The following is a 27,381-nucleotide window of genomic DNA, read 5'->3' on the forward strand; positions in this document are numbered from 1 at the left end:
AGAAAGAATAATGAGTTTTATAGGATGTGAGAGAAGTTTTATCACCATAAAATTTAATTGACATAATTATCTAGTTCTCAATCTTGATAACTGTACTCTCTGACCTAAGGATGCTGAGCAGCCAGGCTAGACAAATGGAACCAATTAAGGGAGTGCTGCATGCGCTCGGCCTGCCCCTCGGACGAGCCTGGCTGAGCTCAGAAACTAATCACGCCCTTATGTATAACAAATAAATATATATGCGCCACGTACTAATTACACATTCAATAGTCATGCATAATTATTACCATGGCGATTCTAGCTGTAAATCTCGTCAAGATGTGCAGTAAAAAGCCAGGGAACTAGTAGAGCAGCGCACTCTCCAGACAGGATGAAACGGCTCATAAGAACTAGCTAGGCCCGTGTGCTGCTATGTTAAGATTTTTATTTTTTTGAAAGAAATGTTAAGATTTTTTTTATCACCTAGCACTTTTGTGGTGTGGTATTTTTAGCAAATAGACAGTGCAGTAGTACAGTTGACATCTCTGCTTGTTATAGAGCAAGCTTAAAATTAACCATCAGTTCGTCACCCTGCACCTACATTCCTCCAAATCGATGATCGCCCCCTTTTTCTATCCCCGGTGATGAGAAAGTAGATCAGCAAGCCAAAGGCAGCATTGCTTAGTGCTCCTAAAGCAAAGCACTCTACCCACCTAAAGCACACACACAGACGCAGTCATGCCTCATCACACCAGCAAGCAAGCACACAAGATAATAAAGAAAGAAGAAAAGATGGCCATGCCAAATCGCCAATGCCATCTAAAAAGAGAAAGTGAGAGAGGGGAGGACTAATTCAGTAATTATAAGGTTTAATTGGTTGGCTAGCAAACTGTGAGCATGCCAAAATATGGACATGGCAATCCTTTTTACCAAAATGTTGGCAATTTTAGAAAGTGAGTTATCTTTTGGATTCCAACCAAATAATTGGATTCCAACCAAATAAATGCTAATTTTTTTTATACCCGCATTTTGACATGTCAAATTTTGGTAGCCATAGTCTCAATCACTTGCCAGCTGCCGGTCACCCCCGTCTCCTACACAAACAGTAGATCAAGCAAAAGCGGCGCCGGCCAGGCCAGGCGCCCCGCGGCCGTTGTTATAGCCGTTCCCAATCCCGGCCACCACCCCACCCCCGAACGTTCAAAAAGCCGCCCCCTTCCTTTTTCCCGCACTCGCCTTGCTTCGCCTCCTCCTCTCCCCTTCGTTGCTTCCTCCCCCGCCCAATCCCCAGCGCCAGAAACACGAGGGCGATCGATCGAGGTCGATCCCCAAAAAGCAAAAGCCGCCCGCCCGCCCACCTCGACCTGCTGCCCCCGCCGCGGAAAAGCGGAAAAGCTTAGCGGCGAAGGCGAAAGCCAAAGCGAGCGAGAGCCGGCCCCCGATAAAAGCCGCGCGATCGCGATGGCGCCGCTGCTGGCCGCTCTGCTGCCGCCGCCGCAGTGGCCTCCCTCCTCCACCCGCCTCCTCCCCTTCCCCGCCGCGCGGAAGGATGGAGCTCGAGATCGTCGAGGTGGGCCCGTCCAGCCGCCCGCTGCGCTGCGTCCCGCGCCGGCTGGAGCAGTGGCACGCTCCCCCTCCTCCGCCCCCGCCGCCTCCACCTCCGCCGCACCACCACCACCACCACCAGCATGGGGGAGAGGCGGACGCGGGGGAGCCCGCGGCGCCTGTGGCGCAGCAGTTCGACAGCGAGAAGCTCCCGCAGACGCTCGTCTCCGAGATCCGCCCCTTCCTGCGCGTCGCCAACCAGGTCGAGGCCGAGAACCCGCGCGTCGCCTACCTGTGTGAGTGCCCGCGCGATCGCGCGCTGCTTGCTTTCCCGTACCTTTTCTTCTTCCGTTTCTTACCGTCGAGAGCTTCGGCGCGCGCCAACTGTTCGTGGAAATGCGCGGCAAAGGAAGCTAGCTGGTGGCCTGACCTTGGCGCGAGGTGGACGTCCGGGTTCTGCATATGTGTCTGCGATGGTTTGGATGCTTGCGTTGGTGTCACGTCTTGTCTGATCCTGATCCCTCGGTTGGAGCTGTTGTTTCGGATATGGGACCAGAGAGAAGATTCCTGGTGGTTTAAGTTTTGGTGCCATACCGATACCATAACCTGTCTCCGTTCCAGAATATTCTGCCTTGTCCTGGTCTCCTGGAGGCTGGATCCTCTGACGCTGGAAGATGCTACTTGGTCACCATGAGTTTCTCCTTGCTTAACTCAACAACCACGCACGGCTGCTTTGTGTCTGATGGTCCACCTTGCCTACGGCGACAGAGATGCTATTTCAGTTACAAGTAGTGCCCTGGTCCATGAAGATTCTGCGAGGGGGAAGCGTGTGTTTGGAGGTTTCAGAGCACATCATCACCTGGAATATTCCGTGATCCCCCCTTTTGTGGTGCAGAATTGGATTCTAAATGCTATATTCAGAAGGCTGGATATTCTTTGAAGAGAAACATGGGTCAATTGTCTACTGTCAGTGGCTCAACCAAAGTTTCTCCTGCAGAGAACATTCTTCTGTCCTCTCTCCTCCATGTAATCTCACTTGCTTAACAAGAGCAGGCTGTTGGAGGCCTTGAAAGTAGAGTTTGTTACATCAGCATGCAAGCCACAGCACCTCAGTTTGTGCTGCAGTGGATCAGCTATCTCCATCGGATAGTGCAACGAGTTTGAAAAGATAACTGGGAACTCTTAGCTCATGAAGTGCCAGTCACCCCTTTCTTCACTCTGTTGGAACGCATAAACACCATGATCGAGTGGATGTCACAAACCAACTTGAGTGTTGCTTAGAATAATTATTTTCATAATTGTATGAATCTTTAATGCAGGTTTTCTTTTGTCAGGTCGTTTCCACGCGTTTGAAAAGGCTCATATGATGGATCGACTTTCGACAGGGAGGGGTGTTCGGCAATTTAAAACCACACTTCTTCAGAGACTTGAGCAGGTGCAGACACTATGTGGAGGAATCACATTTTTTATAATATAATTACTTTTTATTAGGTTTGGATGGTCAACTTTAAGCATCACATATGCATATAACGTCTTCAAAAACTTGTGTAGGCAAATTTCTAGAGCACTCAGAATCTCTGATATATGCTGTTAGTCAAAGAGCTTTGTTGATTATGGATTCCCCTAATATTGGACGTAATTATAAAACAGGATGATAGAAGCACCAAATTGAAGATGACACAAAGAAATGATCCCAGAGAGATGAAATTATTCTATGAGAAGTAAGATTATTTCTCAAATATGCATCATCACTTTAGCACTTTCTCATTCAGCATTGTCAAACCCCAGTCTCAATACTAAAAATCTAACTCTCACTCTGTTTTCTGTATTTGTTTGATAGGAAAAAGCAAGCCAATGCACATGAACTCTTGCCTGTCCTGGCAGAAGTGCTGAAGGCTCTTCTCAGTGGGACTGGCCTGGAGGTTGTGAAATTTTTGACAGAATGAGATTATGATCTATGATACTGTTTTCTATTTAACACTTTCATAAAATTTCAGAACCTTGTTGCTGGTGAAGATTTTACAGACAAGTCAGGCTTATTACGATATAATATTCTTCCACTCCATCCTAAATTTAGTCAAAGACCAATTATGCTTCTCCCAGAGGTTTGCCAGTTTTTCTACTCAAAATTCACACAAATGAAATTTCGTCCTGCACCCTACTATATGTTATAGTGCAATTATAATATTTTTCTGATAATATGGCTTACACCTTCACGTTTTGTGTATGGCATGATGGCTTTTTTTTTTTTTTGAAAAAGGGGGGTCCCCAGCTTTTATAGAAAGCAAATAAAACAGAGTCTGATACAAAGTCGAAACTGGGGATGCCAGTTTGATAACAGAGAACAAAAGGAAAAACAGCCGCGCAACAGCCGGGGGTAAACTAGCAAAGCTTCTAGATCACATGAAATCCTCATTTGGAGGTCTGTCGCGTAGCTTCTCCACGAAAGGCTCCACCCAAGCTCTCAGCTGCCCCTCCAGGATCGAAAGCTTGTCCTGCTCGTCACCCTTCAGTAGGACCCTCCATTTCTGCATAAAGAAGTTAATGTTGAAAAGCAGTTCAGAGGGGCGTTTGGGGAATTTGCCTTCAATAGCCCGCTTGTTCCGTGAGGTCCAAAGCACCCAGAAGATAACAGCAAGTAAAAAAAGCTTAAAACGATAATCTCCACAACCCAAAGGAATCCAGTTTTGCAGCATATCCTGAATGCTAACCGGCGTTCTCTCCCAACCCAGAGCCTCCCTCAAACAAGCCCAAACAAACTTAGCCAAGGTACAGGAGAAGAAAATATGGTCTACTGTCTCTGGCTGCCCGCACATGCCACAAAGTGCACTGCCTTTCCATTTTCTTTTCTTAAGAGCCACCCCAGTTTGTAGTTTATTCTGAAAGATAAGCCAAAGAAAGACCTTTAGCATATGGCATAATGGCTCATGGTCCTGGATTCTTTTACACAGTTTTTTGTTTTGAGCAAAAGCAGTAGGGGGAATCCCTGCTATAATTCATTGACACAGTGGGAAGGGCATGATCTGATTGGTATTTGCAACGACAATGACCAATATGTTTTTTTCAGAATATGCTTGCTGTGTTAGATTCTTTAGCTTAGGATCACTTCTGTTCTGTTAAGAACAAGAGAGAGACAGAAATGAGAGGAGTGGTTTTGTGCAGTGAAGCTGCTTTTCCATTGATATATGGTTCCTATATATAACCTATAGGGTCAGTTTGCACAAGTTGCAAACACCCAAATTGGAATTTTCCTGCCGCTGTTCAGACAAGGCAAAAACCAATTTTGCTACTGCTGCTTGGGACAGCTATCTACTGCTGTCTAAAAGTTTCTACAGCCATTTATATGGCTTGCTGCCTAAGAAACTTAGTAGCTAAGATATCTAAGCAAAATACATCTGACCCTACTGGTCAAAACAAAACAAAACACATGGATTATCTCACAATTCTCCCCCTAATCCTTGTGTTTCTGTCTAATGAGTCTAGACCATTCCAATCCTTGATCTTAGCTCTTGGAATTCGACTCGCCCAAGTGCTTTGGTGAGGATGTCAGCGAGTTGGTCCGCAGTGGGGATGTATGTGGTGCTAATTCTTCCATCATCCAAGCAGCCCCTGATGAAGTGATAGCGGAGCTCGATGTGCTTGCTGCGCTCATGGAAGACGGGGTTCTTGGCCAATGCCAAGGCAGACTTGCTGTCCACCTTCAACTCTACTGTCTGAGCTTCCTCTCAGAGCTGCCTGAGCTTCCTCTCCGGTGAGTTTGCTTAACAGCTGAGCCAACCAAATGGCCTGAGTGGCGGCCGTGGTGGCAGCAGCATACTCTGCTTCACATGAAGAGAGTGCCACCACACGTTGCTTGATGGATTGCCAGCTGATCAAGCAATTGCCAAGGAAGAAGAGAGTGCCACTGGTGCTCTTCCTTGTGTCGATGTCGCCAGCGAGGTCGCTGTCGCTGTAGCCGACCAATCGTGCTGCTCCTGTCCGTCGCTTGTAGCACAGACCAAAGTTGAGAGTGCCAGCAAGTGCCTGCAAGTGCTCTTCTGTTGGGTGCAAGTGCTCTTCTGTTGGGTGCTCCATGAATCGACTCACGAACCCAACGGCAAAGGCCAAGTCTGGTCGTGTGTGGACAAGGTAGCAAAGGCTGCCAACCAGCCGTGGATAGTGTGTTGCATCCACCTCCGGTGCAATGCTCTTGCGGCTGAGCTTGAGCTGCTCCTCCATTGGCGTTTGGACTGCATTGCAGCCTGCCATCCCGGCCAGCTCCAATATGCTCTCAACGTTGTGAGCTTGGCGCAGGGTGATGGCATCATCATCTTGGTGCACCTCGATGCCCAAGTAAGGGAGAGGAGGCCGAGGTCACTCATCTGGAACAACGTCTTCATCTCAGCCGTGAACGCTTCAATCCCTTCCGACGAAGCACCAGTGATGATGAGGTCGTCCACGTACACGCCAACAAGCAGAACAGAACTGCTGTCACCACGACGGTACATAGCGTGCTCATGTTTGCTTTGGTGGAAGCCAATCCTCTTCAAGGTCGCGTCTAGCTTCTCATTCCATGCCCGAGGTGCTTGCCGCAGTCCATAGAGTGCCTTGCGCAGCCGCAACACCTTGTGTTCTTGGCTGAGAACAACGAACCGGATGGCTGGCAGACATAGACTTCCTCTTTCATGTCACCGTTGAGGAAGGCAGACTTTACATCCATATGATGGACGTTCCAGCCAGCTTCTGCTGCTAGAGCAAGCAATAATCTGACAGACTTCATGCGCGCAACAGGCGCAAAGACCTCGTCGAAGTCGATGCCGGCTTGCTGGACAAAGCCGCGTGCCACCAATCTTGCCTTATGCTTAACCACCTCCCCTGTTTCGCCTTTCTTCAATTTGAACACCCATTTAAGGGTGATTGGGCGATGTCCTTGAGGCAGGTCGACGAGCTCCCAAATTTGGTTCTGCTCGATGGAGTCGACCTCGTTTCTCATTGCCGCACGCCATGCCTCCTCCTGTTCTGCTTCTGCAAATGTGCATGGCTCGCCGGCGCTAATCATGTTCAACTCCCCCTCGAGATAGTGCCGCGCAAGCCCAGGCACTGGCTGTCCTGCTCCAATCACACCCTCAATGGTGCGGTAGCGGACAGGCGAGTCACCACGGTGCGCTGCATCAAAGCGCTCTTCGTCATTCTCCAATGGAGTGACGTGCTCCAGCTCGAATGGGCTATCCTCTCCGTCAGAGGACGCAGTACTTCTTGGTGCAGGAGTTGCTAGGCTTGCTGCTGCAGGGACAGGGGATGGTGTTGGTGATGGTGTTGGAGCAGGGAACGGTGCCGTGTAGTTATACTTGACTTGGAACTCGCTTGAGCCGCTGTCGGCGGTATTGCTGTCCATGGTCGACGTCCAGCTCCAACTCCTATCCTCGTCGAAGTTGACATCACGCACAATGCTGACCCGACGTGTCACTGGATCAAGTAACCGGTATGCCTTCACACCGTCCTCATAGCCGATGAATACGACGCGCGTGCTGCGGTCATCGAGCTTGCGCAGGTGCCCCTGTTTCTTCATGTAGACGAGGCAGCCAAAGGTGCGCAGGAAGTGGACAGCCGGCTTGCGGCCATGCCAAGCTTCGAATGGTGTCTTGCCGGTGAGTGCCTTTGTGGGGGCACGGTTGAGCAAGAACACCGCGGTGCTCACTGCCTCCCCCCAAAACTCAGCCAGCATGCTCCTTTGCCTCAGCAGGGCACGTGCCATGGCGACGACGGTCTGATTCCGTCGCTCTACCACGCCGTTCTGCTGTGGAGTGTATGGTGCAGAGAAGTGGCGCCCGATCCCTTTATCGGCACAGTAGCTGGCGAAGTCCAACGAGGTGAACTCACCGCCGTTGTCGGTGCGGATCACCTTCAGCGTTCGCCCGCTTTGCTTCTCCGCTGCTGCCTGTATCCACTTAATAGCCTCTGATGCACCGGACTTGCTCGCTAGGAGTACCACCCACATGTAGCGGGTAGCGTCGTCGACAAGCAGCAAGTAGCACCGGCCTCCAGGAGTCCCCGGCGTGATCGGTCCACAAATGTCCCCATGGACAAGCTCGAGCGGCTTCTCAGCACGATACTTTGCCTGCGATGGGAATGGGGCACCATGTTATCGCGGCCCATCCTGTTCAGCGCCTCAACGTTGAGGTGTCCGAACCTCTCATGCCACCGCCATGCCATGTCTCCATGTCACACGGCTAGGCAGATTGGTCTTGCCACTTTTGCCTTCAACATGTAGAGGCGGTTGGCGCCACGCTCAACTTTTGCGAGAAGGCGATGCTGTTGGTCCCAAACCCGGAGCATGCCTTCTTCAATCAACACACGCGAGCCTGTTTCGTCGAGCTGCCCGATGTTGATGATGGAGTTGTGCAGCTTGGGGATGAAGAAGACACCAGCGAGTGCATGGTGCTCATTGTTCCTGCCGGAGAGGATGACGGTGCCGACACTGCAGATCTCGACCAAAGAGTCATCACCGAACTTGACCGTGCCTTGCATGCTCGTGTCCAAGTTGGCGAAGACATCGGCTCTGCCCGTCATGTGGTTCGTTGCTCCGGTGTCGAGGTACCAGCCATCATCCACTACCTCTTCAGATTCTCCAGCAGCACCAAGGAGTGCATGAGCATTGCACTCGTCGAGGTAAATGGGCTTCTTGCTGATTGGAGCAGAGGAAAGGGACGTAAGCTGCGCCATAAGTAGCGCTGGCTCATCCACCTGCTTAGCCTGGGCAAGGTTGGCCTGCGCACGACATGGCTGGCGGCAGTCCTTCGCCCAATGCCCAAGTTTGCTGCAGTTGCGGCACCTGTCCCGATCATCTTTGCCATCAAGTTGTCGGTTGTTCTTCTTGCGCGGCCTGCGTTGCCGCTGCCGGCTGCTACCACCGCCGCCTTGTTGAGGCGGCCTGTTGCTGGTCTCACCACTGCCCTTCTCCTTCATCCGAGTAAGCCACTGCTCCTCAGTGAAGTAGAGTTTGCCGCCGGACAGCAGCGGCTGCTCTAGTGCAAACGCAGCATCGCTGCGCTCGTCGAAGGCCTTGAGCCTGCCCGTCACTTCCTCCACCGAGAGAGTCGCTGTATCGAGGAGAGTTTCGATTGACAGCGCAATCTGGGAGTACTTGGGCGGCACGATGCGCAGCAGCTTTTCCACTGCTCGCTGCTCATCAACGGGTTCACCATAGATAGCGAGGGAGCTCATCAGGCCGGATAGACGTAGTGCAAAATCATCCACCGCCTCAGCCTCCTTGAAGCCGAGCAGCTCCCACTCACGGCGCATCTTCTGCAACGTCGACTTGCGGATGCGATCGTCGCCAACATGGAGGGAGCGGATGGCAGCCCATGCCTCCTTCGCTATTTTCTTCACTGCCAGAGGCCGGAACATCTCTGGTGGCACAGCGCTGAGCAGCGCTTCAAGTGCCATACGGTCCTCTTGGTAGTCGACATCGTCTTCTTCAACAGTTTCCCACAAACCACGCGCCTGGAGCTTCACCTTCATCACCAAGCTCCACTCATAGTTGCCTTTAGTCAGCAGCGGGAAAGATGTGTTGCTGACCTCCTTGATCACCCGCACCTCACGGATTCTCCCACCACGGCGAGTTGCTGATGGAGATCGCTGGCGATAGGTGTGAGGCTGATCCTCATCACCTCGACCGGTTGCAGACATGATTTCTGCTCTAACAAGGCTCTGATACCAATTGTTAGATTCTTTAGCTTAGGATCACTTCTCTTCTGTTAAGAACGGGAGAGAGACAGAAATGAGAGGAGTGGTTTTGTGCAGTGAAGCTGCTTTTCCATTGATATATGGTTCCTATATATAACCTATAGGGTCAGTTTGCACAAGTTGTAAACACCCAAATTGGAATTTTCCTGCCGCTGTTCAGACAAGGCAAAAACCAATTTTGCTACTGCTGCTTGGGACAGCTATCTACTGCTGTCTAAAAGCTTCTACAGCCATTTATATGGCTTGCTGCCTAAGAAACTTAGTAGCTAAGATATCTAAGCAAAATACATCTGACCCTACTGGTCAAAACAAAACAAAACATATGGATTATCTCACATGCTGTACAATAATAGTTGCGGTTGGGTTTTCTGTAATTCTAACATCTCAAGTTGTTTTCCTTAAAAACTGGAATACAACAATAATGCTTCCTTTTAAATAAATTCCCATTACTTTGTTAGTGAATTAGTAAGATTGCCTTCTGCGTAGCAAGCAATAGTTATATTTTTAATTATATGATACAAATTAGTTTGCACGAAGTTTGTTATAATATTCTCTTATACAGGTCAGAGTTGCTTTCTCTGCGGTGTTTAATGTTCGCAGTCTCCCATCAGCAAACATGAAAGATGACAAAACGCAAACAGATATTCTTAGATGGCTGCAAAGTTGGTTCGGATTCCAGGTAATGAGTTATTTAGTTTCATGCGAAATGCTTCAGTTAGTATGGCCGGTATTCTCTTGTACGACGGCTAGATAATTTGGCTTGCTTTTTCTTTGATTAGACAGGAAATGTCGCCAACCAAAGGGAGCATTTAATTCTATTGCTTGCAAATATGCATGCTCGATTAAATCCCAAGCCATCCTCTGCTCAAATGGTACCTGTACATGGGTAGTTTTATTTATCTATCTTTAATGAGAATGCCATTTTCATATATCTCCTTTCAGCTTGATGACAGGGCAGTAGATGAATTGTTGGCAAAAACATTTGAGAACTATCTGACCTGGTGCAAATTTTTGGGGCGAAAAAGCAACATATGGTAAAATGTTGCACTGCAGCAATGAAAGTATGTACCATTTCTTGCACTCAACTGTTTGTGTTGCACCTTCAGGTTGCCCTCTGTGAAGCAGGAAATTCAGCAACATAAACTTCTCTACATAGCTCTTTATCTCCTGATATGGGGAGAAGCATCAAATGTAAGACTGATGCCAGAATGCTTATGCTACATTTTTCACCATGTAAGTAAAAGCATTTATGCCTCTGATACTTTTATCATGCTTCTGCTGTGTTAATTTGAACCATTTATGGCGCTTTATTTATCTTGGCACCATTTCAGGAATTTTATTATTTTACTGTAGCTTTTCTGGTCACATAAATTTCCATTGCCAGGAAATAAAAGGCATCCTATAAACGCTTCTACCAGAATGACCTATTCTTTTTTTAGCAGTATCCTTTTACGTTAATTAGTTTGCTTTTTAAGAATAAAACCTATGTGTTTCGTTACAAGTGGCTTTCAGTTAGGTCAACCAAAATTGTTGATTCTTTTGCTTGCATCCTTACTACAAATATACTATTTAAAGCCTTATAAAGCATTGACTCCAACATAGGGAGGCATAGTTATAATAAGTTGTAATTTGTACTTGATCTGTTTCCAGTACCGCAATAAAATTAATGTTTCATGTGCATTTCCTCCTCTTTCTTTTTGCCCCCTTTTAAAATAAATGAGATGGGAGGTTCTTTATTATTATACTTCATTTGGATACAACTATGTACATGCAAGTAATCCCCAATCTCATTTCATGTTAACTCCCCATAGCTAGCTGCTTTAGTTAGGAGGTAATAAAAATATTCTGAAGGGATTTGGCATAAAGTCTTAAACCAAGACAAAATAATATGCCAATAGGAGATACTGCGAGTCGTTAGTGTATATATGTATATATTCGCAGATAGGAAAACCATTGGAGTTAGCCAGACTTTTAGTCCATAGCATCACATTAAGGTCACAGGTTTTTGAATTGCATCTTGGTTAATTCTTCATGATCCATAGTAACTTCAGAATTCATTTTATTGAGTAAAAAACTATTGCATCACATTCTCTTGAAATTTTGGAGAAAGATTGTAACTCAGTGCCTAAAATTGCCCTACAGAACGGACAGCTTTTCATAGAACACATAAATGTGAACAGTACTGGAATTGATTGTGCTTTAACAATCAAAATTTAATTCAAGATTGTCAGATGCCGATGGGCAGGATTTCTTCACTTTTCCTAGTAAAATATCAATGTTTGCTAAGGTTTCGCATTTCTTAGTGACATTATCAAAACATGAAGTTGATTAACTTGTTTATATGTTTCTCCAAATAGTATATCTGGATATTGCATTTTTTTATTAGCTAAATACTTTAGTCCTCAGTGGAAGTATGGCTACTTTTTGTTTCAGATGTCATATGAGCTATATGGAGTGCTCTCTGGAGCTGTAAGCTTAATTACTGGGGAAAAAGTCCGACCTGCATATGGAGGAGATGATGAATCATTTCTTAACGATGTAGTGAAGCCAATATACAACGTTATATTTCAGGTCTACAATATCTTCTTTTGAACCTTTAATGCACAGAACTTTGAAGTTTGTATTTACAAATGATTGCCTTTCCCTTTTTAATGAAGGAAGCACAAAAGAACAAGAATGGAGCATCTGATCACTCAACATGGAGAAACTATGATGACCTCAATGAATTCTTTTGGTTAGATACCATGCTTTCTTGCTGTATAGCTTTTAGTTAAAAATGTACTAAATATCTTTACAATGCAGGTCTACCGATTGCTTTAAGCTTGGTTGGCCCATGCGCCTTAACAATGATTTCTTTTTGATACCAGATGCGACTAAGAACTCTCAGGTTTCCTTTGACAAACAGTTACTTTAATTGTGCCCTCATGCATGATCTTATTTTCTATTTTATCTTTTTTTTGCCAGTTCTACTTCTTTCTTGAAGTGTTACTTTCATTTGTTCAAATGATAAATAGATATTCTGTCTTGGGCTAAGAAATGAAGTTTGTTAGTGGTGCCAATATAGCCTTCCGATCAGCTCTTTTGGAATCAAGCAAGAATAAACCCAAATACCCATGAAATTTCACATCCGCCTCTATGTTCTCTACCCTCATGCCTCACTCTGTTTCTCTCTGCCAAAGCCTCCTTTTCTCTTCCTTTGATACCCCAGCTACCTTCTCCCTAACATCAATACACAACTACTGAAAATGTAAGCACGTTTTTTAGCTTCATCAAGGTGTCATAAAAATCCACAGCTACCTAAATCACACGGAAGAACCGCAAATATTTAGTCAAATGGAAAATGGAAGTATTTTTGAGATAACTGATACTTAAGTTAGTTGGCTATTCAACTAAAATCATTAGTGCATAGATTATATTTCTCAAGGGCTTCTTGAAACTTGGCTCATGTTGTGGATGCTTAAGTGGCCCATTTGTGCTTCTAGTCCATATTGCGATTTAAGTTGAGGCTGAGTAGTATATAAACCTAAGGGAGCCAAGTAGCAACTTCCATTTAAACCTTTTAAATGAAGCTTGGATTTAAAGCTTGAATTGCTATCTATATGTAGTTTGTTTAATGCAGAGACAGGCTGTAGCACGCTTGCATGCTAGGCATTATCTACAACATGAACTGATTGAAACTTGCAACTCAGATATATAGCTATATATAGATATTCAACATTTCCCTTCGTGATGGCGTTCTTTCTCTTATCCTTTCAATTGTTAACTTCTCATATTGTTTAGAGTCTTTGTGGATCAAGATTATCAAGGGTACCGCATGGCTTTGAAAGTTGTGCTAGCTGTGTTCCACTAGTGTCTGTAGACACATCACACCAAAATGAGCAGAAAAATTCCCAACTACCTCATGAGTCATCATCCACAGAAAACTATCTTCATCCAGAAGGAGCTGAACAAAGACAACAGGTAACCCTTATTTCAAAAATTATCATCCAAAAAAAATATGTAATATTTGACTCATATAACCAGGTTTCTTACTTATTTATGCACAGATCAATTTATTTACTGAAATTGAAAAAAAAGGCTTAATAGTTGTGCATACACCGATACTCTGTGATGCTGATTGCTTCACACGTACACTGTATTGCTTGCATATTATCACACTGTATACAGAAGCTACCAGAACTCTTAAGGTTCAAGGAGTATAAACAACTAGTTTCTTATGTGCTTTCATAACTTACTATGTTGTAATCTCTATGCTGCATGGTTTTTGATGTACATGCGCAACTCAGGATGCTTGGATTTGTGCACATTTGTTTCATTTTTTTGTTTACCTGTTTTCATTTTTTTGGTGGTACTGCATATAGCAAACTACGAGTCCCAGATCTCAACAGAGATGGTTGGGAAAGACGAATTTTGTTGAGGTCCGTTCCTTTTGGCATCTCTTCAGAAGCTTTGATAGGATGTGGACAGTTCTTGTGCTTGGGCTTCAGGTTTAGTTTTCTATCATTAATGATTCAGTGGATGCATTTAGGATTACTTTCACAATTCTGTCAGACCTTTTGATGCAGTTCCTTATTCATTTCATTTTCAGGTTCTGATAATTATGGCATGGCACGGATTAGTGAGTCCTACTCAGTTACTTGATCCAATAATTTTTGAGGATATTCTGAGTATTTTCATTACCAATGCAGTACTTCGAGTTATTCAAGGTTGATGTGAATCTTTGTATCTTGTGATTACATTCTATACATTATCAGTTATTATGTTATGACAAAATAATGCGTAATCAATTGAAATACCTACTTTTGTTTCCCTTTTTAATATCTTGATGCATGATTGACATACCTACTTTTTCTTGCAGTTGTCCTTGACATTGCTTTCTCATGGAGAACCAAGCGAACAATGAGATCCGATCAGATCCTACGATTTACTCTAAAACTTTCTCTTGCAGTGGCATGGGCGATCATTCTTCCTATATTTTATGCCAGTTCTCAAAATTATAGGGCTTGCTCAGCTAAACGATCTAAAACATTTCTGGGAATGTTCTGCTTGTCAAAATATATGATGGTTGTTGCATTGTACCTTGCAAGCAATGTGATCGGGATGGCGTTATTTTTTGTCCCAGCTGTCACCAACTACATAGAGACATCTACTTGGCGAATTTGCAGTATGTTGTCATGGTGGTGTCAGGTATGTTTTTTCTCTTCATGTTTTCTTAAGCTTGTAATTTAATATAACAAATTATATTGTCAGAAAACTGATTTAGATGCATCGTCAGATATTTTATATCAAATAACTCCAGCACCTTTAAAGTTTTAAAATAATCTACTACTTTTTTTTAACATGGTACTACCTCACGTAGCCTGATGGCTTGCATACCTTATTATTATGCCCTAACGATAATTACTTGTGCAGCCACAATTGTATGTTGGACGAGGAATGCAAGAAGGATTAGTACCTTTACTGAAGTAATGTATTTGTTTACAATTGGTTACTTTGTTTTGGTCATTTAATATGAGCTAAATCATTCTTTCTGTACCTCATAGGTACACAGCTTTTTGGATGATTCTCTTGTCAAGTAAATTTTTATTCAGCTACTACTTTGAGGTAAGATTTGTTGGACCAAGGATAAAGGCCCCCACCCCTCCCACTATAACACCTGGGTTTTATGGTTGGGTTGGCTAGGTGGGGCGTTCTAACTTGGTACCAGAGCCGAGGTCCTGGGTTCGATCCCTCCCGGCCACGCATTTTCGCTGCGCGATTTCCCCTGCGTCTCGTGTGCTGAGACCTGCTGCGGGCTACGCCGGGCAACCTGCTGCGGGCTACGCCGGGCTCGCACGCCGTAGGGGGAATGTTGGACCAAGGATAAAGGCCCCCACCCCTCCCACTATAACACCTGGGTTTTATGGTCGGGTTGGCTAGGTGGGGCGTTCTAACTAGATTCTCTCTCAAGCATGCACTGGACATGATCATAGTTACAACTGGAAAAAAATTTGTTTGTTCTTACACTACTTTGTGATACATTGTCTTTTGACCAAAATATATACAGATTAAGCCTCTTGTAGGACCTACGAAAGAAATTATGAAGATCAACGTGAACAAATATGAGTGGCATGAGTTCTTCCCACAAGGTCCTCCATATGCTATCTTGCTTTTTGTGTTTTTCCTTACTTTTTGTAATATTATATTTGTGCTGTCAAATTACAGCCAAACAAAAATAATGATTCTATACGTCTGATTTTGCACCAGTCAAGAGTAATGCTGGCGCTATTCTTGCTGTATGGTCCCCTATAATTCTTGTGAGGATTCCATATACTTACAGTAATTACAGTTATAATTGTGCATAACTGCATATGCTTCTGGAATGTGGGATTGTCTAATTTTTTTTAAATTCCCAACAGGTCTATTTCATGGACACACAGATATGGTATTCTGTATTCTGTACTATTTTCGGTGGTATGTGTGGTATTATCCATCATCTTGGTGAGGTAAGATTAGGCACACTTAACATGGGAACTCATTTCAGATGTCTATACTCTATCATGTTCTTAACTCTGATATTCATCTAGATTCGCACAATGGGAATGGTGCGAAGTCGGTTTTCTACCTTACCTGAAGCCTTCAATATGTCTCTTGTTCCTCCAGCAATGCCAAAAGAGAAAAAAGGAATGTTTCCTAGTTTCTTGGAGAAGAAAATATTCAAGGTGAAAAATGTTCATGCCATTTTTGAGCTGTCTGAAGATGCTTCCCCCCCTATGTGCATTCTGTTTTTTTAAATGATTCGTTGTTTTCAGAAATTAGGTAAAGCTGAAAGACTCGACCCAACGAAGTTTGCTTTGGTTTGGAACCAGATAATAAATAGCTTCCGTTCAGAAGACATAATAAGCAATAGGTAAATATTGATTACCCTGCTGCAACTTAAGTTTCACTGGACCTGTAAAGAAAAATTGTTGTTTTCCAGAGAGATGGAGTTGATGACGATGCCTATGTCACTAGAGCATAGTTCTGGTTCCATTCGTTGGCCATTGTTTTTACTTGCTAAAAAGGTAAATTAACCTATTCTATGGTACACTCACTGTTTTCCGCAACACCTTCATAATGTCGAAGTTGACATAATCTATTTATTTTGATAGATTATGTTTCTTGTTTCCACAGACCTTTGACAGAATATAAGGCATGTCTAACAGTTAGAACATGAATATGCAAATGCACCTTTCTAAATATCATATTATTTGGAATTATGCAGAATAAAGCCTGGTGATAATAGACTTTATTCACTTAAAATTTCTTAATTTTAACTTTAGAAGACATTACTTTATGAGGGCACAACTTTTCAATAACGCTAGCTGCATACTTGTAACTTGTAAGAAGCGTCACTGAAAAATTAACTTATTAGGGGATATGTCTGTTGCAAACTGTCATTTGTGCCCACGCACGCACACAAAAAAAAACAAGAAAAAAGAGAAACGGTCTAACGGATCATTGAACAAATCTTCACTGTTTCAAGTTATAAACACACACAAAAAAGTGAAGGACAAAAAAAAACTCTCTGAAAAGTGACATTCTTTTTGAGTCCTTGAGTAGTATGTTCTGTCTTCCACTTTTCCAAGACATTGTTTTGAGTTTGTACTTTATTAATGGGTTTTCTGTGACTTTCTGCATACTTTATTAATGGGTTTTCTGTGACTTTCTGCATACTTTATTAATGGGTTTTCTGTGACTTTCTGCAATCTGCCATATATCGGTACCCTTTCTATCTCTGCCAGCAAATATTTGTCTACAATCTCATATTTGTTTCTATTACATTCTAGTTTTCAGAAGCAGTGGACATGGCAGCAAATTTTACTGGAAAAAGTGCTCAACTGTTCTGGAAAATTAAGAAGGATAGCTACATGTTTTGCTCTATCAATGATTTCTATGAATTGACAAAAACTATTTTTAGATTTCTCATTATTGGCGAAGCAGAGAAGAGGTAATCCACTTTATTCATTACCTCCATCACTGGTTCTTTTGCTCAAGCTTGCAGTTTTGTTAGTATATATTCCTGTGAATATTATTATGATGTCTACAGATTGTGTTCAGGGTGGTAGCTGCCATATTCGATAAAATAGAAAAGAGTATTCAGAACTTAAGCCTGCTGACCGATTTTAAGATGGACCATTTGCCTTCATTGTTCAGTAAATTTGATCGGTTGACTGAACTTCTGGTAATTACTACACTGGAACTATCTACAACCCTGCTTCTATTATTGTGGTCTATTTTGCAGTTTTGTCACTGTGTCCTTGCATATGCATGGTAGTTCTAGATTCTACTTTTTTAGAGCAATTCTAGGCTCTGCTTTGACAATCTACCTGGTCAACTGTTTATCTTTTTTCTTTTTTTTTTTGCTGCAATCTTTGCATATCCTTCTTTCCTTGTTTCGCAATTGGTATGTGTTAAGGTTAGGCTCCGCCTCCATTATATAAGAAGGAACACCCATGTGACTCAGCATGCTGTGTAGGAAGGCACAGCAGCCAAGCCATCCACGGCAACGGCTCAAGTTAGCAAGCCCTAAAAAACTGAGTTCTTGAGGAACTTGATTAGATAAATCTAGTTAAGAGACGTGAACATAATCATCTTTGACCCAATGGGTGCCCAACCCACCTCCTTCTTGTACTAAAGGTGCATCCATCATTGGACATTTTGTCACCGAGAAGCACACCTTCCCACCGAAATTGTAATACCCCAGCCCAATATCTCATAGTTGTAGTATTTGGCCCATGTGGCCCCAGTTGTGTTTGTGGTTGTGGTGGCTTAGAGCAACTCCAGCAATGGTCCCTAAATCAGATCCTCCAAATGCTAAATGAGGCTGCCTCTATTTTTTAGGGACTTCCAAATTTGCTTCAACTCCAACAATAGCCCTCAATTCTAACTTATAATAGAGGGCTCCCTAGAGACCCTAGGAATAGAGGGTGGAGGAGAGAATTTGGAGGCCTCTCCGAAATAGAGGGCCTAGTAGAGGGTCTGCTGGAGTGCATCTTTTTTGTTTGACCCTCTAAACTTGAGATAAGGGCCTGTTTAGAGGGTCTGCTGGAGTTGCTCTACCACTTTGAAAGTTTAGGGGGTGAGGGCCAGCTAAAAATCCTTGTCGCTTCAAATTTAGCACCTCCGGGTTTACCTTTTACACGAAGCAAGGATGAAAGTGTAATAGAGATGTTATACGTATGCAGGCCCGTTCCACCTTAGGAGCTGGGCAGTAAGCAAATTTTGGAGCGGGGTGTTACAGATGGTGTCAAAGCATGAACCCTCGTTGTATGTGCGCGTGTACATGTGGATTGACCCGCGGCAAGACCCATGTACATGTGTACCAACGGGTGGTTCTGTAAGTCTGCTGCGTATTTTGTGAGCTGCTGAGGGTGTCAGCCCTTTAAGCTGGGGTGAATGTAATACCCCAGCCCAAAATCTCTTAGTAGTAATAGTTGGCCCATGTGGCCTAGTTGTAGTTGTTAGTACCACCTTGGAAGTTCAGGGGGTGAGAGCCAGCTTATAATCCTTGTCATTCCAAACACACCTCTGGGCTAACCCTTTTACAAGAAGTGAGGAAGAGAATGTAAGAGAGGTGCTATGCGTATGCAGGCCCGTTCCACGTGAGGAGCTGGACCGTAAGTAGATTTTAGACTTGGGTGTTACAGAAACCCAAACTATGACAATTGGATTGTTGCTTACTATGTACTCTCACATGTAATGCCAGTCACTTGCCAAGACCAAGGCAAAAATGTGCATTAGAGTGTATTCTGGAAGTGAAAGCTATAGTTGAATTATAGAGGATGACTACGTAATGGAGTGTCAAGCTATATTTACTATTTAGATAGGTCAAACATGGAAGACTTTTTTTTTGTCTTTTTTGAGGTAAGTGTCGCCTTGTAATTATTTTTGCTAGATGTAATTTGAAAGGTGGCATCACATTTGGAGAATTTCAAAGAGAGGATAGATTATTTCCTCTTGAGCTCTTTATATTGATGGACAGCTGATACATTCTTTTCTCTTTTGAATCCTCTGTATGTGCCAACAAATATAATGAAATTTTCTTGCATGTGTTACCTAGTATCTAAACAAACAAGAACATCGATATGAGGTGACAATTCTGCTTCAAGATATTGTTGATATTCTAATCCAAGATATGATTGTGGATGCTCAAAGGTAAGAATTTCTTAATATAAATGGACTTCTTTTTTATGTTGTACCAGTATAATAACCTCCAATTTGTACAGTATACTGGATGAGGTTAATTCTTCGGAGAGACTGATCTCTGATGATGATGGCGCGTTCGGATACTATGAACCAGAGCTCTTTGCATCAGTCAGCTCAATAACAAACATCCGATATCCATTTCTTGATGGTCAGCTCAGTCAGCAAAAAGAACAGGTCTGAGCTAACCTTTGATTACATAAGGACAATGGAACAGATTATAACTCTTTGGATAATGAAATTCCCTTGCATATTCAGGTTAAACGCCTCTACCTTTTGCTTAATACAAAGGAAAAGGTTGCAGAAATACCATCAAATTTAGAGGCTAGGCGACGCATTTCATTCTTTGCCACATCTCTGTTTATGGCTATGCCTGCTGCTCCCAAAGTTCGCAGTATGTTATCGTTCAGGTAATACTTCTGCTTTCAAAAGCAACTGGAACTTATTCCAAGTTACCTTGAATAATCCCAAATTGGCAACCAATGAACACTTTATTTTATTGTTTGTTCTGATTTATTTCTGACAAAGTGATCATTGTTGATTTGCTGCCAGAAGCAACTCGGATTATCTGAATACTGATGACATAAACTGCCAAATAAAAGTAGCATAATTTTCACACAAGATCTATCTCAGAAATGAACCAAATCCCGACTATCCGATGATGCTAAAAGTCTAAATAATTCAGACTATATCCTTGAGCAATCTCCATTTAATATATTCTTTCGCTTTTCATTAATTGGAGTAGCTATCTGTTCATAACGCACTGTCTCCTGATAAATCGATCACAAGGTTCAGTTATAACCTTATACGAGTCCCTTCAGTAACACTGATAACCAGAACCCTTATATGCAACCATAAGCAAACAGTTTTTGTGATCTTGGCCTTACTGATTTCCTGGTAATCAACTCAATAAGATGATAACCAATGAGAATTGCTATAAATATAAGCAAGCTGTTCAGTTAATTGTAGTTCTTTGTTTGATAATTCTGATATCTGCATCCATCTCAATGGAAAACAATTGTGATCCATGTGTTATAGTGTATCCTGATATTACATACTTTATCCAGCATAATAACTCCATATTTCATGGAAGAAGTGAAGTTTTCTGATGAAGAACTTTATTCAAATCAAGATGAATCGTCCATCCTTTCCTACATGCAAAAGATATATCCAGGTATATAGCAAAGCTTTCTTTTGACTGCTACTGCAACTGCTTGCATTGATTTATATGAAAACATACTGTATTACCATATGTTACTAAGATATATCAAGATGAGATATCCATCTTTAGGTACTGAGGTATTCTTATGATTTTAGATGAATGGAAAAACTTTTCGGAACGCCTTGGTTCAAAGGTAACAAATGATGAAATTAGATACTGGGCTTCCTACCGTGGCCAAACACTGAGCCGAACTGGTAATCCAGTGTATCATTCTCATTTGTTGTATTATGATTTAAGAACATGGCTCCCCCGTCTCACTCCTGTTTTTATTGTAAACTATCTAGTTCGGGGAATGATGTACTACAGAAAGGCATTGAGACTACAGGCTTTCTTAGACAGGACAAGTGATCAAGGTGTGTGTAGAAATCTTGTCCTAATGAAATTCAAGGGCGGAAATTTATAACCTAGGACAGTTAGACATGTAAAATTATGGTAGAAGTTCTTGTGTAATCTTCAGCTCTGAGTTTCTTTGGAAACTGTTGTGTTTCCACTAATTCAATTTTACAAAACTTATGCAGAATTGTATAAAGGACCTTTGGCAACTGAGCAAGGAAAAAATAAAAGAACCATCCACCAATCATTATCAGCTGAAATTGAAGCACTTGCAGATATGAAATTTTCATATATCATTTCATGTCAGAAGTTTGGGGAACAGAAAATCAAAGGTGATCCCCATGCTCAAGACATCATAGATCTGATGACCAGGTATGCATTGGAACATATATAATTGTAGAAAAATGATGGTCACTAGAGTTATCCTGACCTTTTTCACTTGTGCCCAATAAAGGTACTCTGCTCTGCGGGTTGCTTATATTGAAGAGAAGGAAGTCATAGAAAATAACGTTCCTCACAAGGTTTATTCCTCTGTGTTAATAAAAGCAGAAAATAATTTGGACCAGGTAATGATCTCATGTTAAGACTAAAAAAGTAGGAAAACTTGTATTGATGGCACCTAAGATTTCTTGAAAGTATCCCTCTCCTATTTTGTCATCATGACTATCTTCATTAGTCATTAAGCATGATAGTCCTCCCCATTAACAGTCTTTCTTGTAAAACATATGGTTCTTTCACTCTAATCCCATGGCATCTGCTGACTTGTTGGTTATATCCATAGGAGATTTACCGTATAAAGCTGCCTGGTCCGGCCATCATTGGAGAAGGGAAGCCTGAAAATCAGAACCATGCCATTATCTTCACTCGTGGAGAAGCTCTACAAGCAATTGATATGAATCAAGTAATGAATTGCACATGCTTCAAATCATGTTCTCTCTTTTGTTTAAAGATTTTATGTTCATGTATGCAACTTGATATCAGGACAACTATCTGGAAGAAGCTTACAAAATGAGGAATGTCCTTCAAGAGTTTGTAATACATCCTAGGGACAAAGCTCCAACCATACTTGGGCTTAGAGAGCATATCTTCACTGGAAGGTCTGTAATATTACAACATATTTCTTTGAAACAGATTTTGTCTCTAGTAGGATAATTATGCTATTATTGTTTGTGCAGTGTTTCATCTCTTGCTGGCTTCATGTCATATCAAGAGACAAGCTTTGTTACAATTGGACAAAGATTTCTTGCTGATCCCCTTAGGTGAAAACATGCTTCTTATTTTATCTTATAATATAGGCAACAATGGTGCAAACTAAATTCTTTTGCTTTAAGTTCTAATTTCTCATGGCATTATGTTCTACATTAGAGGAAAATCTGAATATATTATTGCGGAACCCCAGATACACATAATGTCATTGAAAAATGGCTGATGAGATTATGGCACTTGTTTTCAACGAATGTCACTTTGACAAAGTTGAATGGGGCATGTTCAGGAAGTTACATTTTATAACTCAGCCTAGCTGACCTAGGTTCGAGTCCTCTTGTACTCGAATTTGGGTGTCTATTGTTTCTTATTTACAGTTCCACCTAGTTCTTCCTAGGTTGGTTTGTTGTTGTTTTTTTGTGGAACGTTACTTTTGCCCTTCCATTCTTTTAACTTTATCAAGTCGTTTGATGAATGGTTCATGAACTAACCAATGCAACGGATGAGGGATGGTGAATGTGGTTGCTTTTGCTTGGCAGAGCTAAGACCAATCAGGGCTAGGACCACCCCCCCCCCCCCACCCACCCACCACCACCACGCGCGCGCACACACACACACTCTTCTTTTGTTGTGTTAAATGTTAGGTAGTTATGGCAATTGTTCAAACCTGACAATGGTCACCTGCTGTAATGGAATCATCAACAAAGTAGCAAGATATGATTTGTTTCTGCAAGTTCCTGTATACATGGTTCAGCAGTGGCCTCAAGTGAGGAAGCAATAGTAACACAGGTGTGGCATGACACATATATTGGTGGATAGTACTAAGGCTATATGGTGGCTGTGAGAAGGGAGCACTACAGAAGAGGAGATGGAGGTGGTAGGAGCAATCTATAGTTGCAGAAAAGAAATTAATCGGATATAGTGACATTTTGAGAAGAAAGCTTTGAAATGGACGTGATAGATTCCATTTCCAGGTTGTAAATGGCATTTTCAGCAGTTTAGAGTGCATAGATGACATTTTAAATCTTTTTACCTTTTTTTAATATCTAAATATATTGATTTCTCACATATTAATAGTGTTGGAAACTTTTAGGGGCTGTTTGGTTTCTGGCCTACGGCGCCACACCGCGCCGCACATCCCGCGCAGCAGGTGTGGCGGCCGAATCGGCCGCTGCACCTTAGGCATGGTGCGGCGCCCTAGGCCACAAAGCAAACAGCCCTTTAGTATCAAGGTCCAGATTGATTTCTCCCATCTTGTATTAAACTCCAGCTATAACCCAGCCACTGTAAATAACGGGGTGGGGGTATTGAGGACAACACACAGTTATTCATAAATTTCTACATACATATGATATGCGTATGCAAGAAGCCCATTCTGAAGCCAATTATATAACACAAATGGATATTTTCCTGACTGTAGGGTACGATTTCACTATGGCCATCCAGACATTTTTGACCGGATATTTCATTTAACAAGAGGTGGTGTAAGTAAAGCATCTAAAACTATAAACTTAAGTGAGGATGTATTTGCTGGTAAGTTTAAGTTTTCCTTCTGTTGAAACTGAAATCATCATACTATTTTCTAAAACAATTGCTGCTTTCAAATTATTTTTGCAGGGTATAATTCCATATTGCGTCGTGGAAATATAACTTACAACGAGTACATTCAAGTTGGCAAAGGGCGTGATGTTGGTCTTAATCAGATATCAAAATTTGAAGCTAAAGTGGCAAATGGCAATAGTGAACAAACAATAAGTCGTGATATTCACCGGCTAGGTCGGCGATTTGATTTCTTCAGGATGCTTTCATGCTATTTTACGACAGTGGGATTTTACTTTAACAGCCTAGTATGCTCTCTCACTCCCCCTCCCTCTCGTTTCCCTCTCCCTCTCTCTAAAGTAAAAAATAAATCAACAATGATGTGCAAATGTTAATAAGGTCAATTTTAAAAGTTTAAGGCTGATTTTAAACTTTTACTGAAACAACCTAGTATGCTCTCACTCCCCCTTCCTTTTGTTTCCCCCTCCCTCTCTCTATCTCTAAATTAAAAAAAACCAACAATAATGTGAAAATGTTAGTAAGGTAAATTTTAAAAGTTTAAGGCTTATTATATTAGTCAAAATCTAAAATATTGTCTGGTAGATATCAAACTTATTTTATGTTTGCGATTTATTTTGACTCACTGTTAATTTTCTTAAACCTTTTGGATTCCTGGAGTAGTTTCTTATGTTTTGGCTTGTTTTTAGGAGGCCCTCGGGCAGGGGGCCAAGTTCCTGTTATAATAATAATAATAGACTTAGCATTACCTATCAGTCTAATTGTTTCAGTTGATCCATATGTTGTGCAGATATCAGTTATTGGGGTTTATGTTTTCCTCTATGGGCAGTTATACTTGGTTCTCAGTGGCCTGCAGAGGGCTCTGTTACATGATGCTCAGACTCAGAATATAAAATCCTTGGAAACAGCCCTTGCATCTCAGTCTTTTCTCCAGCTGGGACTTCTTACAGGATTGCCTATGGTGATGGAACTAGGTTTGGAAAAGGGTTTCCGTGCAGCTCTGAGTGATTTTATCCTCATGCAATTGCAGTTGGCTTCAGTTTTCTTCACGTTCTCTCTTGGAACAAAAGCACACTACTATGGCCGTACTATTCTCCATGGGGGTGCTAAATACCGGCCCACAGGGCGTAAATTTGTAGTTTTCCATGCAAGCTTTACAGAAAACTATCAGTTGTATTCCAGGAGTCACTTTGTCAAAGGATTTGAGTTGGTCTTCCTTTTGATAGTCTACCACATCTTTAGGAGATCTTATGTGAGCAGTGTGTTGCACGTGATGATCACATACTCAACGTGGTTTATGGCAGTGACTTGGCTGTTTACTCCTTTTCTTTTTAACCCAGCTGGTTTTGCTTGGCACAAAATTGTCGAGGACTGGGCTGACTGGAACAGGTGGATGAGGAATCAAGGGGGCATAGGAGTGCAACCAGAAAAGAGTTGGGAGTCATGGTGGAATGCTGAGAATGCACATCTACGTCACTCAGTGTTGAGTTCTAGAATTCTTGAAGTGCTGCTCTCGCTACGCTTCTTTATATATCAATACGGACTTGTCTACCACCTGAATATATCTCAAGACAACAAGAATTTCCTTGTCTATTTGCTTTCATGGGTTGTAATAATTGCTATTATTGGTTTGGTTAAGGTACCAGCTTCATCTGCAAAAAATTCTCTCTCGTTTCATGCTACTGAGATTCATTATTCTTATGCTGATTCCCTTTCCAACTATAATATTCTTATGTTTATTTGAATCTGCTGCAGCTTGTAAATTGTGCTAGCCGTCGGCTGAGCACGAAGCACCAACTCATCTTCAGGGTCATAAAACTTTTGATATTCCTGATGGTGGTTACTTCCTTAATTCTTCTGTATTGTCTCTGCCAATTATCCATCATGGATTTGATAATCTGTTGTCTCGCTTTCATACCAACTGGTTGGGGTCTTCTCCTTGTAAGTATCAAGTGGCAGCTCACTGTTGATGTTAATATAATTTCCTTTTTGCTGTAGTCCCCCTAACTCCCCGCTTGTCTTGCAGATTGTTCAAGTTCTGAGACCAAAAATAGAGTACTATGCGATATGGGAGCCTATTCAAGTCATAGCTCACGCTTACGACTATGGAATGGGATCTCTGCTCTTCTCCCCAATCGCTGTGCTAGCATGGATGCCTGTTATCTCTGCCATCCAAACTCGGGTTCTTTTCAACAGAGCATTTTCCCGGCAACTACAGATCCAACCTTTTATTGCAGGCAAAACTAAAAGGAGATAGTGTACTGATAGCTTCATATGGATGCACAATGGGGGTGTGAATATGAATATGATCGATTGGTTGGTCCTCGGGACAATAAGTTTGTTGTAATCTAGTAGTGTAAATATTATGCGGTGGGATCCATCATTCTTTGGTCCACGCCTTTGACAGATCTAACGTAGTAACAGGTTGGTTTCAGTTTCTGTTCTGTAACTTACCATACCATTCAGTAACAAGAAACAGCTATACCATTGCTCTTAGACGGGTCATGATGATGCCTATACAGTTACAAAGATACCACTCACCCCGTTTTTAAATGTATGACGTTTAGGACAAGTAAATTAGTTTATTTTGAACTAATCAGTTTATCCTAAATATCATTATTTAGAACAGTGGTAGTATCCATGTGAAATAATACGACTCATCCTACTTGTCCTTAATGTGTGGTGGTGTGGCCAGTACCAATCATACGCCACGCCTTGTACCTATGAATAAGGTTCTTGGAGATCAAAAAAAAAAAATAGTTTGTTCCTGGAATCTATTAGCTAGTCATTATCATTGGTTTCCTTTTCCTTTTCGTGCATGTTCTCCTGTGCTGTGGCCTGTGAGCAAGTTTGTTCCAGACCAGATGGACATGCATATTTCCTTTTATGATGGCGTTAGGGTTTTTCTCCGGTCTTGTACGATAATATATATGCTGCCAACAGATCCGTCGCGCGCTTCGACTGCTGCCCGTCTCTTGATCGAAGCACATTTTGGACACGCCTCTGGACAGAGAAGAAGTTCAGCGGGCGTGCCCATTTCACAACTGGATGGCCCAAGCATTGCAATGCACAGCATCTATTGCCCATGTCGCACAGTTAATTACAGAGTCGCCGGAGCTGGCCCCAGCCGGATTCAGGAGATGAGCAGCTAGCCGATTTTGCGATCTGTGTCGACACCTCCCCAGCGATGGACCCAAGGAGTATCCTGTTAGCATGATATTAGTTTGCCCATCTCCTAATGTACCCCAGCACTAATCACATACAAAATACCTTGCAATTGCTCTCTGTCATATCAAGGGGCACAAACACCACCAGGATCTAAAAGTGCCCGTCGTCCACAGATAAAATAAAGGGGACGACACGAGCCACCGGTAGATAAAGAAATGAACTGGTCCATGCCATGCTCACCCTCTATCTCTAACCCTCAGCGTAATCCGCGAGGCGATGGGCGATTTAACATCGCGAGAGAGGAGGAGACCCGAGCTGGGGGCCGCGCCGTGCATGTGCCGCCGGTTGGCTGGCTGGCTGGCTGCTGGCAGAAAGAGAGAAGCTCACGGGTACTCTCTTACCACTGCACTGATCTACTCGCATCG

The 27,381-nt window shown here is 42.7% G+C and overlaps 1 protein-coding gene across 2 annotated transcripts; it reads left to right on the forward strand.

Moving 5' to 3' along the window:
* Positions 1-1,163: 1,163 nt before the first annotated feature.
* Positions 1,164-26,317, forward strand: LOC112880531 (putative callose synthase 8). 2 transcript variants are annotated; one of them, XM_025945196.1, is made up of 42 exons: positions 1,268-1,820; positions 2,859-2,959; positions 3,175-3,245; positions 3,365-3,446; positions 3,522-3,629; positions 9,812-9,928; positions 10,029-10,121; positions 10,192-10,283; positions 10,356-10,482; positions 11,683-11,820; positions 11,907-11,983; positions 12,052-12,136; positions 13,030-13,209; positions 13,611-13,736; positions 13,838-13,955; positions 14,108-14,436; positions 14,662-14,714; positions 14,793-14,853; positions 15,296-15,377; positions 15,496-15,545; positions 15,648-15,734; positions 15,816-15,950; positions 16,041-16,138; positions 16,208-16,292; positions 17,058-17,218; positions 17,329-17,452; positions 19,331-19,425; positions 19,497-19,650; positions 19,732-19,883; positions 20,541-20,647; positions 20,791-20,889; positions 20,980-21,048; positions 21,214-21,400; positions 21,483-21,594; positions 21,810-21,929; positions 22,010-22,125; positions 22,204-22,287; positions 23,652-23,764; positions 23,849-24,078; positions 24,579-25,427; positions 25,544-25,729; positions 25,815-26,317. In XM_025945196.1, exons 1-42 carry the CDS (start codon positions 1,529-1,531, stop codon positions 26,043-26,045), a joined length of 5,976 nt encoding a protein of 1,991 aa, XP_025800981.1. In that variant the 5' UTR covers positions 1,268-1,528; the 3' UTR covers positions 26,046-26,317. The 2 variants fall into 2 exon arrangements, with proteins under 2 accessions (XP_025800988.1, XP_025800981.1); XM_025945203.1 differs by lacking the exons at positions 23,652-23,764; positions 24,579-25,427; positions 25,544-25,729; positions 25,815-26,317 and having other exon boundaries at positions 1,164-1,820; positions 23,849-24,038.
* The last annotated feature ends 1,064 nt before the right edge of the window (positions 26,318-27,381 follow it).

The sequence above is a fragment of the Panicum hallii genome, chromosome 1, assembly GCF_002211085.1.
Source record: "Panicum hallii strain FIL2 chromosome 1, PHallii_v3.1, whole genome shotgun sequence".
Taxonomy (NCBI): Eukaryota; Viridiplantae; Streptophyta; class Magnoliopsida; order Poales; family Poaceae; genus Panicum; species Panicum hallii.